The 18,839-nt window shown below is 45.2% G+C and overlaps 1 protein-coding gene across 1 annotated transcript; it reads right to left on the reverse strand.

Moving 5' to 3' along the window:
* Positions 1-168: 168 nt before the first annotated feature.
* TICRR (TOPBP1 interacting checkpoint and replication regulator) lies at positions 169-17,828 on the reverse strand. Its single transcript, XM_076347931.1, has 22 exons — positions 17,172-17,828; positions 16,331-16,616; positions 15,449-15,690; positions 14,958-15,201; positions 14,291-14,426; positions 13,402-13,544; positions 12,460-12,672; positions 11,704-11,852; positions 10,824-10,918; positions 10,374-10,467; positions 10,124-10,203; positions 9,578-9,820; positions 8,658-8,754; positions 8,331-8,403; positions 7,479-7,619; positions 6,885-6,975; positions 6,306-6,367; positions 5,314-5,469; positions 4,420-4,577; positions 1,917-4,209; positions 984-1,097; positions 169-632 (listed from the first exon to the last, which is right to left on the reverse strand). Exons 1-22 carry the CDS (start codon positions 17,826-17,828, stop codon positions 514-516), a joined length of 5,886 nt encoding a protein of 1,961 aa, XP_076204046.1. The 3' UTR covers positions 169-513.
* Between the last annotated feature and the right edge of the window lie 1,011 nt (positions 17,829-18,839).

The following is an 18,839-nucleotide window of genomic DNA, read 5'->3' on the forward strand; positions in this document are numbered from 1 at the left end:
CAAACTGGATGCAACTAACAGAGGGATCCAGTTAGTATCAGGACAAGATACACAGCAGGAGCATGCAGCTTGTTTAGTACCCATTCACCTCCAGCATCCTTCTTCCTGCAGCCCCAATCCCTCGCCCATCACTTGGGCTAAAGACAGATTTCTGATTAAGTGACACAATGAAAATTCACATCAGTTTATTTTACAAGAAAGCTGTAGAAAAGTGACAATTGTCCCTCTTTACCTAGCAGAACTGAACCTTCACTGCAGAACTCAGCTACCACATGCAAGAGAAGTGCCAGAAAGATCAAGCTAGGCTTTGAATGGATAGAGAGATGCTGCAACTGAGGTTAAAAAAACCCCAGACTTTAGAGTGGTCCTTATTTCCACTGTCGTATGCTTGTATCCAGTCTCCTGCCAACACAAGACAGCTCCAGTCCAGCACCAAATATAAGGTCCTTGTTAAAAAGCACGTTATACAGCTAGGATAATGCAAAGTTTCCCATACTGTTCTGGCTCCAAACTTCAGCTGAGCAGCTTTTTCCGTGAGTAAGTCCTGCTAAGGGGACGCTTCCTGGAAGCCATGATGTGGAATGGAGACAGCTCCTGGTTGGCAGTAATTTGGAAGGCATCAGATTCCTCTTCTACAAAATAGAAAGAATAAATTAAAGCCACAGTTTGCCAAAGCTTACTGGTGACTCCAAGAAGCCCAATACCGACTGGAAACAACAAGAACAGTAAGCTGCACTTCCTACTAAGCTACTCTCTTTCATTGCTACCTCCCCTCCCTTCCAAAATTCCCAGTCCATGCCAAGCCTCTTGGAAGCATGTGAGATTGAGACACTGAATACAGAAGCGGCAGATACAGCCACAGGCTTTCTGCACAAAAACCAATCCCTAGCACAGTATGCTTTTGTTCTCGTTTAGTTGCAGGCAAGCGGAGAGCACACCTAGTCTGCTCAAGCCCAGCCTTTCCTCACAGCACAGGTGGTTACCTTGAACACACTTTCTCCGAGATGGCGGTGTCTGTCCCTGGCACAGCAGTGGAGATTGGGTCAGTGCTAGAAGGCTGCTAGCAGAGAGCGCGCTCTTCACTGGTGGAGTTGAGCCTGGAGAAGCACAGTGAGATGCTGCAGCAAACTGACAACTCAGGAGTGCTTTCAGGTAAGTCTCATACACAGCCTTTATTCTACCTCAAAACTTCCATCAGTACAAGTGATACTTTGAGTTTATCTGAAACAAAATCTAGGCTGGCACAGTGGGTTTCTGGCATCAAGAAAGGTAAACGGCAGTCTTAGCGGACTTAGGTAAACAGAATTAGCTCTTAGCGCATTTAATTTTCTTAGGTGGTTTAGTAGAAAAGCGCTTCACTCATATTACACATAGTTACTCTTCAGTTAACTCATGTGTCCTGGAAGAAAACTATTATAACCACGATGGTCTGTAAATACAAAAACAAGGTCTGTAGGTACAGAAAGTCTCTTACAGGACCAGCTTAAGGAACTAACCCCGCCCAGGCTCCAGCCTATACTGAAGCAGCCAAGCTTTAGACTTAAAGACAGTTGGCTTCAGTGCTGGATGCTGGGCAGAAACAGCTAGCGGCATCAACACAAACCCAAATAAATCGCCAGTTGGATGCAGTTGGAATCCTCCCTCCTCAAGTTCTCAAACTTTCCTTTTAATTCCTCCAGCCTCCTGCTCTTTCATATTTCTCTGATCTCTCTCCCATCATTAATACCCCATTGATGAACTCCTCACATCCAGTCTGCCTCTCCCCATAATTAACTTCCACATCATTTACAACACACTCTCCCCCTCATTCTCCCTCAGATAGTAAGACAGAAACAATTGTGTTCTTAATTTTGTCTACCCCACATTTTTAACCATCTCTGAATTTCAACGGAGTGTCACTTGTGCCACTTAATTACCTGACAAAAGGAAGACATCGTCATCCCCTACACAACTGTGCTGCTCAAGAGTTATGAGCGCACATGCTCCTGGTTTCTCAGGAAGTAGAGAGTCCGTCCTTGATTTGCTTCTGTTGCCCTCAGCTGTGGAAAAGCCAGTAAGATCCAAGTTGCACCTATCAGTGCAAGATCTCTTGGCATCATGATTCTCCTCCTTTTCTGGCGATAGATACGTAAAGACCCGCTTCCGAGATTTCAAGCCAAAAGTTCCCATGGCTGAGTCCTCATCGGCCCTGGGTTCAGAGTCACTAGGAGATGCCTGATCCTGGAGCCTGTAAATCCCTTCCAGTTCAAACTCCCCAAGAGTATTTGTTACTTTACTGCTGCAATGCTCCAAGATCTTCATCTCTCCTTCTCTGCCTGTTGACATTCTCTTCTGTTCATCAGCATTCTTCTCACTTTGACCACAGCTAGCGTTAGCAGTGCTGCCTGCTGCTCTCTTTCTCCGAGGCCAATCGTTGATAGCATCAGGGGTAGTCCTCCCCTTCTGCTTTGGAGAAGGCGTCCGGGGAACTCCTGCTTCTAAGGGGGACGGGGAGGTGGCATTAGAGGCACAGCTTGTTGGGGTGTATGACTGGCATATGTAGGTCTGTCCTCCACCTTTTCCAGGTGTACTGTGGAAAGAGCGAAAGCAGGACGGTGAAACACAGGCAGCTGCTAGTTTTCCCGGGTGCTTGCTACACCAGGTCATAGCAAGATCACCAAAGGGGCTTTCTCCTCCCTTGGGTTTGCTGGCGCTTGCTTCAGGTTGAACTTCCAACGATGAGCAAGAGCCAATTTTCTTAATGCGAAGTTTGGGCAGGCCTGAAGCTTGCATTTCAAGTTCAACTTCGTAAGTCGGTGGGCTAGCAGAAGGCAGTTTGCAACGACTTTTAGGAGTAGAGAACTTGGCTAGAAGTTGAGGATTTCCCATCCGTGCAGCAGCTTCCCGCTGTCTCCTGTCTGCAGTGCAGCGTAAAGAATAGGCAGGAGCAGACCTTGGCATAGGAGGCGAAGTATTCAGGGCAAATCTGGAGTGTCTCTTAAGACTTGGAGCCTTCAGCCCCCTATATTCTTCTCTCTGCAGGATTCTTGGTTCCAAGTCATCACTAACTGTTTGAGAACCACTTAGGAAGGACTCACAGGTCTTTGCACTGGAGTTCCCCTCCTTAACCAGTTGCTCACGCTCTATCTCAGCATTCTGTGCACGTACCTGCCCTCCAGCAGAAGGCTTTGGAGACAAATGCTCTTCCAAGTTTTCCGAGTCCTCTCTTGGAGGAGACTTTTGAGACGCTACATCCATCTGTTTATTTTTCTCCGATACAGGGGTATTTTCAGTAACTTGTGACTGACAAAGCTGGAGGCTTTCTACAGAAGAGTTACTGCCACTGTCATGACTGTCCTTATTTTTAGAAGGTGTTGCACATGCAAGTGTGAGGTTCTTTCCTCCAGAATTTGGTTCACATTTGGCCTGCTTGGATGTGTGAAGCAGGGACCTCAGCGAAGTGCCAGTAATACCTGGAGATTTTTGAAAAGATGGTTTAGATGCACTAAGTTCCCAATCAGACTCCCTAGCCTGCGCGTGGGAAGGAGAGCAGATTGCCACAGTGTTCACGGAACTTTCACGGAGAGAACTGAAGGGAGGCTCTAGCCTCACAGCGAGCTGCGATATTTCTGCACTCAGTGGGCTGGTACATAATTTTGAACCGGGATCCTCAGGTTTCCTGGGAGTACTTTTAGTTGCTTGAGATAACAGATCTGACTGCAGCTGAATTTCCTTTGTGAGGATTTGCCTCCGAGTACCAACTGGAGATGCTAATTTTGAGAGGTATCTCAAGGAACGTCTTGGAGTTTGCAGTTCTGTAAAACATCTTTCCTGGACGGCAGAGGGGGAAGAAGCAGCTGGATTTGAATCTGTCAGAGGTAACAATGAGGCATTGAGCACTGCAAACCCTTCATGTTCTGGTATTTGTAAGCCAGCCTCTTTGCAAGGAGGGGAAAGTCTTTCTGCTGGAGAACAATCCTTAGAAGTTCCTTGCAGTAAGTGAACCCTCTTACTTTCAGTTAACGCAGATGGTGACTTGATCCCTTGTACAGGATGAGAAAAGTACTTTCCCAAACACTTAGCTGCAGTCTGCTTAGCAGCTGGACTTTTGCCAGGAGTCTTCTCCAGCTTCTGTGGTGTCCTGTGGAGAATGCGAGGTGATCTCCTTGGTAGCTTACTGGCAGAACTCAGTGGCTTCTGGGCGAGTTTATGAGGTGTTTTTCTAGGAGTCTGCAGGGGAAAAAAAAAAGATAAAGAATCATGCTTGTTCTATTCCAGCAGTATTATCTACCCCTCTTGATATTTACTTCTCAAGATTTGAAACACAAAAACCCATTTGATTAGACTTAACAGAAACACTAAATTTAAGATGTGTAGGTCTCACTGAACTTGAACAGAAAAAGGGGATGGGAAGAAAGAGGGAAAGGTAAGTGTTTCTACCTGACAGGCAGTCAGCTCCTCTAAGTGTAAGGAATCTTTTCTTGTTCTCCTCCTTCCAGGTGAATGCTTCACTGCAGAGCTACACGTGTCAATGACTGCACCAAAGAAAAACCTCTTGGGAGTCTGGACAGTGGGGGTCTCCGAATGCTGCTTAATGCCTATAAAGTGGAACAGTACAATTCAACTAACACCAAGTAACCTGCCGCAAACAATGGTCTCAATCACTTCAGATGTATGGACAAGTAGTGTACAAAGCCCTGGCATGTTCTTTTCTAGCCAAATGTTAAAGCTTCACCAGAATTATTGTTATATCCCAATATGAAACTAATATCCACCTGCAGAAAGAGTGCTCTAGCAGAAAAAAAAAAGTACAAAATACCTCAGCCTCTTATTCTATTTATAGCTTGTAGCTTAAGAAAGTTCTGGTTCATGACTAAGCATTCTAGTAAGTATAATATAAAGAACTAAATGTCACCATTTATAGCTGATAATCCTACCGAGAAAGCCAGCAAAGAAGATCCCATCAGTCATTGCTTTATGCTGCCACAGAGTACACTGAAAGTAGCTTTAGGATTTCTGTCCCATATTTTACAGGGATTTCACTGCATTTAAGGAATGCAGACTGGCAATCAGCGGTATTCTGTTAGATGGGCCTGACCGGTTTCTTAAGTTGGCAGTGTATTCATCATAGAAATAGCTGCCTTACCGTCCTCCAAATTCAGATTCCCAATTCAAAAATAATTACTGGGGATGAATTTGTGTCTACCGAAGATATTACATGATAGCTCTTAGCTTCTTACAGTTTCTTGTAGAGCCAAATCAAATCAAACTTAGAGCCATCCATGCCAGCTTTTCAGATCAGCAGTATCAGCCTGCTCAAATCCCATTCAGTACCTTCTACATCCTGCAGTGTACAGCTCTCCTCTTCTTGTCCCTGATGGACTCGCTGTGAATTTTGTGAGCTGGGCTGTGTAGTGGAATACAAAACACCAGAGCAGGTCCTATTCAAAGACAGCTGTTTGATGCGTGGGCTTCTTCTCAAACCTGCTTCTGAAAAGATAAGGATATTGGAGATTGGGCCTTCTTTCTCCTTCAACAATGGGGACATCTTCAGGAATAGTTCATAACTGAAAAGAACACACTCAGAAGAAACTTCCATACAGCTAACTATCTCATGTAGGGAGGCAAGCGTGCGAAGAAGAAAGCTTCAACTTTCTTGGGGATTTGCAGTATCGATGCATACAAATGTCCTTCCAAATCATGATGCCCCCTCCTCTAAGTCATGATTACTCTCGTCCCTCTCTAGCAACTACATGGAAAGGAATGCTAGAAAAGTCATGTTCAATTCAAGTTACATCCAGGTTAGATGATTAGTTAATTCTCCTGTCTCTTTTTACTAGTGATTGCATCTTCCTGCTTGCCCAACCATGCTGTTTTCTTCTTGCTTCCTGAGGATAAGAAACAGCAGTAACCTACGTAACAGAGACACTCCACAGAGCCAGGTGGCTATCTGTTACAGCAGGAATCAGAGCAACGTTAGGGGCACAGCACATGTTGAAGTTACATAAAAAAAAAAACCTCTGCATATGCTGGTTTGACAGTAATCATAACAGCTCAGAATCTTGTTCACCCTCAAGATCCTTCATGTATTTTCATTTAAAAGAGTTACTACCTTTCTTTCTTAACTTCTGCTACACAGGGTTGTCAAAGCAGTGAGCAGCAAGTGGTTCTGTCAGAGGAGGCTGTGCTCCACCAACAGAATAATACAATACTTTTGTACTGACTAATCATGAATTACCCAAATTGAGGCATGCTCATCTTACGAGCTACAACACAGCAAAAAACACCCTTAATAAAAAAAAAGAAAAAAAAAAATCAGTGTTTACCATTCATGGCCTTCTCTGGAGACTCTTCTACAACACCAGTGTCGCAACCTGGATCAGAAGACCTTGAGAAACAGCAAACACTTTGGACTTAACATACTGTTCACATTTACAAAAACAGAACTTACCATAAAGACTGAAAAGCAATACTCTACAACAATATACTGCTTTGTGGGCTACTCTAAGTGAGCAATTAGTAAGCACTTTGCCTCCTATTAACATTTGATTGAGTATGGGTAACTGTCTAGCTGTGGTACAGGTAACAGTTCTACATGAAAATAAATGCTAAATTTCAGCCTGGACTCCACAAATTACAGCACAGGCCTTTTCTTCAGAAGCCCTTGAAGCAGCAACTAAACCTTAACAGCAGTTTGCTGCAGGAATTAAGGTACCCTGACTTACACAATGAAACAAACAGCATTTCTCCCCATTCAGACAACAGAATTTAGCCACCATTGGTTCTCTTGCTGCCGTAGGTGAAGATGACACTTTGACCACAAAGAAGATATCTGGTTCTTGTGCTCACAGCCGTTAATTAAATATCCAGTACTTATTGAAGAAATTCAGGAGTAGCTTACTCACCGGCCTTTGATCTGTTTATGTAGTAGCCTCCTGGAGACCTGTTTATGTAGTGGTGTTTCTGCAACTCTCTTGGTCAGTAACTTGCGATGATCTAAAAATCAAGCAAGAGCTGTAAGGCTGCACAAGTATAAAGCAGTTAGGACAAATAAACAAACAGTTTTGTACAGGCTTCAGTTTAAGAATGACAGCCAATATGGAATCATTGTGCTCTCATAAGCTATATTCATATATTTCAGAGTCCAGTGTCTATACTCCCTTCCCACTCCCTCAATATTATTTATTAATAGTAGGTTGATTGTCTGACACAGTACTGAGATAACTTTTATTCTTCATCTTTCATTCACAGATCCTTTTTTAACCAAGCATTTTTAACATTTGTTTTCTTTATGAGGTGTGGAGAATTCAGTAAAAAACACATTTCTGTTTCAATACCATCCCACTCACTATCCAAACACTACAGCACTGATCTGAAATATTTTCTCCTTCAGTAAAAACATAGGGTTATTAGTTGTTTCATAGAACTGAGGACGCAAGAATAGGAATTTTAGCAAAAGCTCTTCTGCAACAATCCTACATGTGCAAGTCATGTCCTACCTTTAGTGCCTTCATCAGTGCATTTGTATCTTAGGCCTTCCACAGCAGATACTGACTGGCTTCTAGGCATCTTCTTCATAGACCTTTTTGATGGTGAAAGTATCTCTTCATTGAAGAGGTTCCTCCTTACCTTTGTAACCTCTGTGAGGCAAGGCAAAGCAAGAAATGATCAGATTAAAAGGAATAAAAGAGGAAAAAAAAAATTACATAAAGATAAGTTTGTCAGGCCACTAGAGATGGGAACATCACATACCAGTGTAGAAAAACAACTCTTTAGAGGCCACAAAGCTTTGAAAAATTGTTTTCTGCTACTGGAACATGTCCCCCTCTAAATCCATCCTGGACTTCTCTTCGAAATTTACATTACTTGCATTATTCCAGCCATAAGCTACAAGCAGATGCCATAGCAGAAAAAGCAGCCAGTCAGCGTCCCAGATGGAGTAACATTAAGTGAGCTACAAAATCTCAACTGAAGCACATGTAGGCTCAGAGAATGCAGGTGAGATTGCATTTTATTAAATGTTTTGCAGAAAGACATCCTGTTTCCAGATATGAGAGGTCACTTCTGTCCTCACTTTTTTTTTTTCCAGGACAGAAAACATGGAAATAATTACAAGATTCAAGGAAGAATTGAAAGATTTTCTTTGCAGGATAAATGATTTAAGTTTTTTGCATGTGAGCACATACAGAATACAGAGATTATTTTTTCCTCTGAGTTTTTGCAGAATTCAGCAAAACTTTCTTCAGATTTCCAGCATGCTTCAGCATATTTCATCACAGCTCACTAAATTTTACAGGGAGAACACGTGCTGAAGACGCACCTTTCCATGGAAAAGCTAGAAGTCAATATACCTTGCACTGCTTCTTTCTGCAACAAAGGCACTTGTTGGGCCTTCTCAGAGGCAAGGTAAGAACGCGAGTTCTCCTGAAACAAAAAAGAAATTAGCCTCACCAGCAGTTTAATGTTATGTTTAACCATTATGAATATGAACTGCAAGCTCTGAACCACATATTATTTCAATTTCTCCTTCAAAACGATTTTGATCTCAGTACAGCTGATACAGGGCATACTTACTAAGTGAATATAGAGCAAGAGTTTTTGCACTCAAGTGTCACTTCACAACACTGCTGCACCCCTGCAGAAGCAACCCACACACAATCCTTTTGGAAGAGTTTTACCTTTCTGATGGGATTCTTGGCTATCTTGGGAATCTCAATTTGACGCAAGTTCTGTGGTGCTTCTGTCATGCTCCTGTGTCTGGCTAACACATTATTCCTTTAGAAAGTATACAAAGATTTAGTTAAAATAAGATCAGAAGTGTAGATATCAACCTAATGACAATTAAACTTGGGTTTGACTCTAGAGATAGGAAGTCTTTACCTAAATTCAGATTACAAATTCTTTGCGTTGGTACCTCACTTCGGTTACAACATTGAAAGATTCAGACTAGATATAAGGAAGAAATGTTTTACGTTGAGGGTGGTGAAACACTGGCACAGGTTGCCCAGAGAGGTGGTGGATGCCCCATCCCTGGAAACAGTCCAGGTCAGGTTGGACAGGGCTCTGAGCAACCTGATCTAGTTGAAGATGTCCCTGCCCACGGCAGGGGGGTTGGACTAGATGGCCTTTAGAGGTCCCTTCCAACCCGAAGTATTCTATGATTCTATTTGCAATATAAATAGCTATACCTAACTTTAAGGTTGGTATTAAAACTCATTTCACAATTTGCTAAAATGTACACAGGATCCCCAACATAGAGGTCTACAGTAAATCACAGTTTTAACTTTAACAATATAGGGTCACCTACTGCACAGTAGAACATCCTCTTCCTCTCACGGAAGATGCTCATGAACTCCACTTGTGCATAAGACACACATACAGAATCAAGCTTGCACTTTCAAATACTCAACAATGGTAAGTCAAAATGAAGAATGGGAGCCCTTAATATTTCTCTCAGGCTTGCAGAGCTATCAGCAGGTGTCAGCTTGCCCCAGCTAGCTATCCAGCAACAGAAACAAAGATGACTGAGCTGTAGTTTAGATAAGTCCTCAGCCGCTGCCCAGGCTGCAACAAGCTGCCTCCTATTTGGAATTATTACCTTCTCTTTTTGGCAGATCTGGTGCGCAGCTCCTCCAGCTGATCACTCTCGCTGCGTAGGCAAACAGTGCTGGGAGTTAAGGCAGATGATAAAGACGGTGGAAGGCCTGGAGATTTGCTGTCCAGAGTCACGGAGTCATCACTGAAGAAGTCTGAAGGCAGAACAGATGTCAGCTTCGGGGGTATTTGTGTACCAAGACCGTAGTAAATATCTCCAAGGGTCTTCGGTATAGAATTCATATACCTAGAGCATCAGAGAGAACTCACATTAAATACAATCCCCCACAAAACTGTCAACGTTTCAATCCCAAGGTTTGAACTAAATTTTTGTTCTTGTGTCAATTAAAAAAACAAACAACTGAAAATCAACTGGGTTTTCATTAGTTTACTTGCTTATCCACTACTTTTTCTTTAATCAAGATACAAGTGTAACAAGAACATACCTAAACTGAAAGTTACAAAGATGAAGTAAATGAAAGCTGTAGTCAAAGATACCCAACCAAAACCTCAGTCCCCAGTAACACTTAAATCATCCTAAAGAACTTACAATTCTAATATTTCCTCTAGAAATTTTGTAAGATACCCTGGGTCTTCAGTCAGACATAAAATGCGCAGCATATCTGTCATCTGGAAGAGAAAGTCAGGTGGGAAAGTGGATTAAGCTGTGACAGTTGCAACACCAGATTTTTTTAGCAAGAAATATAAAACGGTTACCATAAAATCAGGGGAAAACTACAGGTTCCAAGTCTGCATTTCTAGTGCCATCCAGAAACACAACCTGGTCTATAATTACTTGCCTCTTCTAACAGCTGCTCCATTTCGTCAGTGTTGCTTTGCAGTGAAGGGCACTGAAGACACAACTCAAGGCGCAAAAATACCTGAAGTCGACACCTAAGAAAACAAGTAGTCATTCACTGCCTTTTTTTCTGGTGGAAACAGCATATTTACTGCAAAAGGTGTGCTCAAAAAAGCAATGGCAGGGGAAGCGGCTCCATTTGACAGCATAATTTGGTTAGCATTTCATTTTGGTGGCAGAGGAGATGCCTCATTTCAGATATAGGCTACAATGCTTATCACACAGCATGCATATATTTGCATTTAATGAAATGTTTTTACTGTGACCAGATGTTCTCCTTGGAATATTTACCCCATGTAAATACTTTTCCACTCGTACAAAAAAGCCACCATTAAAAACTGCTAACCAACTCCACAGTATCTCAGAAGTTGAAGTAAATAGTGTCTCATACTCTCTGACTTTGGTCTCCTTCTGTGAGCCATGCTGTTGTCTGAGCATTTTGCTGGTCTTCAGGAGATGGTTTCTGACTCTTTCCACACAGGCCACCTGCAGAGACACAGAATTACAGCAAAAACTTAAAGTCTGTTCCCTCTCTGCAGGACAGGTTTTTCTCCCCTCCTATGTTGACCCATTCTTTTGGGAATAGCTCTATTTTTTTTTTTCTTCTCCTTCAGGGAAAGGAATTCTCTTTTTCTTTCAGTAGCAAAGTCACAATGACATGAGACATAGAAGAACTTACAGCTTGAAATCACAGAGGTGGTCACTTGCTTGCAGCTTGAGGCCTTCTTCAGTAACTATGAATTTGTCTTTCACAGTATTTTTTCCAATTATTCACAAGTTTACCAATTTTGGTTTCAGTGAGTTACAATCTTTAACACTATTTATAGAAGTAACACTTAAAGTAAGAAATACCTTGAACTATTTCTCTTTCCTGGAGAAGTAGTAGGCCTAGATTTGCCATGTAAAGCAAAACCAGAAGATGCACCTTTTTAAAAATATGGTTTGCAAGAACGTATTGTTTAAAAATACTGACTTTGAATAAGTGAAATTAGAATTCAGAATGAGGTCAACGTAAAGGAAAAAGATATCCATTGCAATCTTTGGCAAAGGTCTAAACTGGTAACCGAACTGGATTTTCCTACATTCTTTACAACTACCTGCAGTTTTTCACTATTGAGTCGGCACAGATAGAAGTAGTTAGCGGTTGTGGTTTTAACTACATGCAACTGCGCATGAAAACTTCAGGTAAGATGAAGGAAAGGTAGCCTGAAATAGCAAAAACTTTTAATTTCCAGATCAGTAACAACCCTGCCCAACATGCTCTTACCTACCTCTTTCTCTTTGGCATCTTGTACTTTCAAAAACCTTTTAATGGCCATGATCATATTCTGGGCACACACAGATGAAAGAACTCCCTCAGCAACAGCCTTCTGGTAGCTTGCAATTAAATGGGACTGCAGTTCCTCCTCAGTTTTTAAGTCTGCAAGGGAAGCGGTTTAAGTTAACTAAATGCCTGTTCAACACACTTTACTGATAAAACACTCATTCCAGCTGAAGAGGGGAACAGAGGAGGTCATCAAAAAGATTTTCTCTAGCAAAAAGTGCATCCAGACCACAGAACAGACTAACAGAAGCAGTCCCAGGTCCAGACCCATGACAAATGATAAGCTTAGTTCCAAGTAGATCACCAAGCTTTCAGGTTACTGTAGCAGTCAAGAAATTCCCTTTACTTCTGCATAATTAGTAAATCGGACTACACTTCCAGTTACACCTTGACGGGTGCCTCCCTCTACTGTTTTTGGGGGTTTTTTTAACCAAAAGAAAAGATAGTTCCTTATTGCTTTTTTCAGATGGAGACAAGGCAGGAAGCTAACCCCGGGAGTAGTTGTAACACTAGTTGTAAACATTTATAGAAACTAACTGGGAGAAGGGTGGAAAAAAATAACCACTCTGTGCCAAGCTGAAGATACAGAAACCCAAACATTGACCTGCTCCCTAGCACCTAATACTCCATTATTATCCTTCCCTCTCCCTTCCATAAAAATCCCATGTGACCTCCTACAAATATCAGGACTGATAACACACACCTATTGATATTTTAAGTGCCTTTTCCTTTTCTTCCACCTTTTCATCCAATCTTTTTGATGAAAGCTTCTGTGGAACCTTCTCATTCACTGTTAGTGGCGCACCATCGGGTTGAAACTTCTGAGCTTTTACATTCAGTCTTGCTACGTTGAGCATCTGCAGGGATCTGGACATGGTCTTCATCTTCTGCCTGACTGGAGTTCGGGGAACTCCACCTGCAACGCCAGAAAAAGGTAGTTCTACCATCAGACACACTGGGGCAGGAACTCCACCCAAGGCAGAGCATAATACCGAATTCTGTGTTACTGTCAAGTGAGATTAGTAACCTTCTCATGGAAAACATGGCCCAAAAAGGTTTGAACTTCTCCATGAAATACATGTACAGGCAGCACAGCAGGCAGCTACTTCTCTAAGTAAAAAGCAGGTGAAAACTGTTGCTCTGCATAAGAACTTACATAGGTGTAATCAGAAGTTATATATATATGAAGCAATCTTATGTTTGAATAGGAACAGCTGACAGAGCAAGACTTAGGGATACATCAGGTAGGGTATAATCAACTGTGGTTGGTGTACTGAAAGGCAATGATTAAACTCTTCTAGAAGAAAGTGTTTTATTTCTCCAAATTAGAGCAAAGTTGAGAGGTTGCAATATTTACTAGTAGTTGGAGCAGTCCCTATTTCAAAAACGAGTGAAACTGCAGAGCTCTGCATGCTGCTTTTTAACGGTTTTGTCAGTCACTGCGCAGCCTTGAATTAGAGTCATTTGGGTTGTACTGAAGGACAATCCTAATATACGTAAATGATACTGTCTCTAAATAAAAAAAATCTAAAGCATGCCGCTACTCAGGAGAGTACTCTAGGGTTCATGTATTAAAAAGGCCTGCTGAGAAGTCTTTATCGTCTTTAATTGACAACATGCACATATAATCCCAAAGTATACATACGTCTTTTTTTGTTATTTCCTGGTCCAGCTGCAGCAGATATTTCACTGAATTTTCTCTGGTACAGCTCAGACAGACTTTCTGAGAGTTCCACTTCAGATTGGTCTGTATCGTCCTTCCCGTTAGCACAAGGAACCTGCAGGAGCCTATATAAAAGAGCCATTCAATACAGTTATAAAAAAAATGGGAGTGGGAGGCATATCCCTTGTTCCCTGTGGACAGGAACCAGGATTTTCTAGGTGCCAGTCCACAGCAATATAGTGCAAGCAACACACGCTGGTACTCTTCCAATGCCTGCTCCCTAAAACTCTTACTTAAGAGATACAAAAAAACCCAAACCACCCTCTTCAAGGGGTCACACCAAGTTGGAAACAAGCATAACAAGAGTTGCCTGATGTACAATGGATATGCCACTGACCTATGCCACAGAACTACATGAGCAGCTTTGTGCTAAGCTATCCTGCATTAGGCTTTTTTGTTTTGTTTCACTCAGCAAGCTCTTTGAAGAAAGCAGGCTTATTCATTCCTACTAAATACCAACTGTGATAACACAACCACTATCTTCAGTATCTCACAGTGGATCCTATCGAACCATAAGATGAGGTGAAGTCTGACATCTCCCCAAGTAACTTAGGTCATTTTAAGTCACCTATATCACCCCTGAAACTGTCAAGATCTTAATCCACGCAAACTGCTACCCCAACAGCCTGTTCCCAGTTCCTACATATACACCAAGACATAATGAAGCAAAAGCACACAGTAAACTGAGTACAGAAATAAAAGTACTAAGAGGAGCGTTTAATTCTAGAACTCTGAGCAACACTACAGCCATACTCCCTTAACAGGAAGCAGAAATCCTTGATTATTACTCAGCGACGTTTCAGAAAAATACCTGAATGATTCCATCAGATCTGAGCTTGCTCCACAAGCATTCGATGCAGGATACCATGCTTCAAGCACCGAAGGATGCCAGCCCCCTGTATGGGACAGTTCCCGTTGGACCCACTCTGGCATAGGAGTTTCTTCTCCTGTGAGCAGACACACAAAAAAAAACTAGAAGGAAACTAAACAAAGTGGCAGAAGGTCTCAGCCTTCACAGAGGCTCTAAAGCAGAGGTTTAGCAAACCTTTGCTCCTGGAGGGGCAATTTAACAACCAAGACATCAGGCGGGGAGACTCATGTAAGATTCACTCTAACACAAAACAGGTGAGCTAAAAGCAGCCTCCTTGCAGCCGCACCCAAAGGCTTTACTGGCCATGGATGGCCTATGTGACACATTTTAGGAAACCTCATTCTAAAAACTTGTCCCCAGGCACAAGTAGCTGTGCTTTACCTACAAGCTAATGGAAGCTAATGCTCTGTCAATAAAACAGAAAGGACCACCACTGCAGATTTATTTCTGCATCACATCACAAGGCCTGAGCCACAGAAGACAAAATTAACAAGTCCTAAAAATGAGAGATTCTCGCCGAGGAAATCATTAGCTTTAGATTTTTCCACTCCAGATCAGATCTAGAGATGACCAAAAGATGGTAAGTTTTGCATTTCCTGACACCTACCCATACTGGACAGAGAACCTTCCACCATTGTGTTAATTTTACTCAACACACTATTCACAACATCTGGGAGGTGAAGAGCATGGTCTTGGGAAGAGTTCTCCACTACAGCCCCTTCAAGGTTGCATTGCTGAAGTTCAGCAGTCTTCTCAGTACCAAGTATAGTCAGAACTGCAGTACTCTCAGAAAGTGGTGATAAAACAGCGGTGCAGGGGCACCAAGTTTTAGACAGAGATACCTCAGCAACCTACATTAAAAAAAAGAGAAAAGTTTGTTACCTAGAAATACAGAGACCTAAGGAGTACAGATACTTTACAAACAGGTTATAGACTTACCTACTTTCCTAAAGAATGCTCTGAATTTAGCTCCAAATGAGCAATTTGCAGTGCAACAAATACCACTGTTATTGTCTTCACAACATGATGCACTGTCACCCCTTTTGTCACAGCTCATTACAGAACAGGTATTAGTTTAAGGCAAAGAGAAAGATTTACCATGTGCAGTTCTTCAGTCACTAGACTCCTTAACAGCTGATGAAACAGTGACCTGCCATGTTCTGCCTGCTCAGCCTGCGAGCTCTGCAATATCCAGCTCTCTGTGAGAAAGTGGCCAGCCTGCATCAAGCTCCAACCCGACAAGCTACCTTTCAGGAAGATGTTGACTGGACAATGCAGTTGTCTTTGGCTCATGGCTAGGGGTTCCAGGATCACAGCACAGCTTTCCTGCTTCTTTCCTCCTGTGCAAGGGTAACATAAAGCAAAAGTTCCAAAGCATGTAAAATGGGTTTTTCATCCAGAAGAGACAACTTCAATGCAAGAATAATAAATTCCGAGATTAAACTGGGAGTAGCTCTACAGTAAGTGTATTGCAGAACTGATCTCCCCAAGCTCTCGTGAAGGAACCAAGTGCACGAAGGGACCACTAAAGAAAGAGCCAACGCGCACTGCATGCTGCTTTAAAGCTAATCTGCTTTCTTTTGAAAGGGCTTTATATTTGTGTTCTTAGTTTAGCCAAAGCTAATCTGCTTTCTTTTGAAAGGGCTTTATATTTGTGTTCTTAGTTTAGCCAAATTGAAGCCGAGGCAAAACATGTAGAAGAAAAGGGTGTACACCTATAAGGTGGAGCCAGCAAAAAGCTCTTCGTGCATCCAAATTTCTGGAAGCATGGAAAACTGAAGAGACCAAATCAGGAACATGGGCTAATAGCTCTTATATCAGAGGAACTAGAGCACATGCAGGACTTTTTTCTTTTTAAAACTTAAGCTCTTAAACATCTGAAGTTGCTTCTACGCATACTGTTCACAAGGGAAACTCATCAAGGACTCTGCATGAGAGATGACAGTCATTATGCACACCTAACTTTTTTGTTTAAATTACCAGGCATGCTGAGAAACAAAGTCCCTTCTTGCTGGGGGAATACTGCTTGAAATACAGAGGGCTTCGAGAACAAGCAGTTCAAAGTCGCGTCCAACGGCAGAAGCATGGTCCAAGGCACAGTCTGTGGCACTGGGGAACTTGAGCCTCCAAGAAAGCCATGAGCAAGATCTGCCCTGTGGTGACTCAAACATTGCACTAAGGTTTCAGCTGGCAAAATGGTGCCTCCCGTCTGATGGATCAGTTCAAACATTGTCCAGTATCCAACATGATCGGGGGATTCGATCAGCTGAAATAAAGTAACAGAGAAGTCTCGGGTTAATGTTGGCAGTGAGATAACCTCCATCCGAACAAACAGAGGTTGCATGCTTTTAGAAAAACCAGCCTAAGAAACCTATACAGACCACCTTAACACAGCACCTTCCAAGTGTTTTTATGGAGTTTATTAACCTTATCGGGAACCCAATAAAGAAAATTCTATTCCCACTGAATTAAGAGGTAGCCAATATTTTCAAGCATGTATCTAGACACCTGAGTTGTCAGACTGCTTATTTGCAATTCTGAATAGCTGTAACTCCCACCTAACTCAAAGCACGAGACAACCCAACAATAAACACTGTACAGTTACCCAGTTGCCGATGTATCTCCGTCTCCACAGGGAGAACGACCGTTCCAGTTTTCAGTCTCTTGCTGAACAAGAGATTACGTGGCAGTAACTGGAGACCTTTCCCTGCCACTCAAAGGCTACAGCATAAAACTGCTCTCCCTTTGTATACGGGAGGGTAGCGTAGAAGACGGCCTGCTAGTACTCACAGCTGAAAGCTGTGCGCTACAATCTCGTTACCTGAGACCACTCGGCAGTGTCCACCCAGAACAGCGTGATTTTCTGGTCCGCAATCAACTCCTGGACGCTCCTGGGCAGGAGTTTCTCCGCCAGCTCCTGAGCCGTGGGCGGCTCACGAGGGGAGGAAGGGCCGTCGCTCCCAGACACGAACTGCCGCAGCTCCCTCCGCGAGTGGGGGCAGGGGGAGAAGAGGAAGACGGCGTTCACAAAGCCCTCGGGGGGGGCCTGGCTCTCCGGGGCCTCGCCGGCGGCCAGCCCCGTCCTCCGGCTCCTGCGGAGCGGCTTGGCGGGGGACGCGATCTCCGGGCGGTCCCACTGGAAGTCGAGGAGGGTCTCCTTGAGGCCGTTGTGGGTGAGGGCGGCGCGGGGCGCCGGCCCGGGCAGGACGGCGGCGGGTCCCCGCGCCCCGAACCGCTCCGCCAGCTCCTCCTCGAAGCGGGCCCAGGCGCCGGGCCCAGGCGGGCGGAAGCCGCCGCCCCGCGAGGCCCCGCCGCGCCCCCCGAGCGAGTCGAAGAACCTGAAGGCCCAGCGGAGGCGGGGCAGGCCGAAGCGGCAGCCCAGGTGGTTGAGGAGCCGCAGGGCGCCGCGCTGGAGCCGCGCCCGCCGCCCCGGGCTGGCCGTGTCCAGCAGGAACACCACGCTGTGGGAGCACGCCATGGCGCCCGCCCGCCGCCTCACGACGGCCCAACGGCCGCCCCCGCCGCACGCGCGGCCCGCGGGCCCCGTCAGGGCGCGCCCGCCGCCATCGCCCGGTACAACTGCTGGCGCCCTCGCCTCGCGCGCCCTCATTGGCTGCCGCCGAGCGCCCGCCCCTCCTCCCCCCTCCCATTTCTCGCTCCCCATTGGGCGGCGGCGGCGGCGGCGTGGGGCGGCGGCGTGGGGCGCCTGCGTGGGGCGCCTGCGCAGTGCGACGCCCGCGCTGGCGGCGGGCGGGGGACGGGAGGGAGGAGGGGCGCCGGCTGTTCGAGCGGCGCTCTCCGCTGATTGGCCGGCCGCGGCGTGCGTGCGGGGAGCGCGGCATTCCATTGGCGAGAGCCCGTGACGACAATAGAGGGAGAGGCCAGCGCCCGGAGCGAGCCGATTGGCCGCCGCCGCCAATTTAAAATTTAAAGCCGGCGGGGCGCTCGTAGCGGTGAGGTCATTTTCTTCCCTCTCCTCTCATTGGGCGTAGGGGTGGTGATGCTGGGATGATGTCACTGCTGTGACCTCAGCGGGGCGGGGCAGGCAGGCAGCGCCGGGGCGGCGGGCAGCCCCAGCGGGCAGCCCCGGCTCTGAGCCGCAGGAGTCGCTGCTCCCGCCCCGGCCCGCCCTGCGCCCGGGCAGGCTGCCGCTCGTCGCTGGAGACCGACGCCCGCCCGCAAACCGGCTCCCCTGCGGCCCCCGTCACCGAGCGGGCGTGTGCGGGCGGGCCGAGCCCAGGGCAGGAGGGACAGGGACAGGCAGGAGCCCTGCCGGCTGCCCGGAAAGGTCCTGCAGACCCGGGGGAGATGTCACCCCAGGGCTTATCGTCCTCCCTGAGCCGCCTCGGAGGACAGCAAGGCCGACCCAGGGCCCGTGCTGGGCGAAAAGGTGTGGGGTCGGGGTGCCTGGACGCAGGCTGACGGCCGGGGGCGTGGAGGACAAAGACCCTGGCTTGTCATCAACCACCTTGCCCCTCAGCATCGTCTC

Source organism: Aptenodytes patagonicus, chromosome 10 (genome assembly GCF_965638725.1).
Source record: "Aptenodytes patagonicus chromosome 10, bAptPat1.pri.cur, whole genome shotgun sequence".
In the NCBI taxonomy this organism is placed as follows: domain Eukaryota; kingdom Metazoa; phylum Chordata; class Aves; order Sphenisciformes; family Spheniscidae; genus Aptenodytes; species Aptenodytes patagonicus.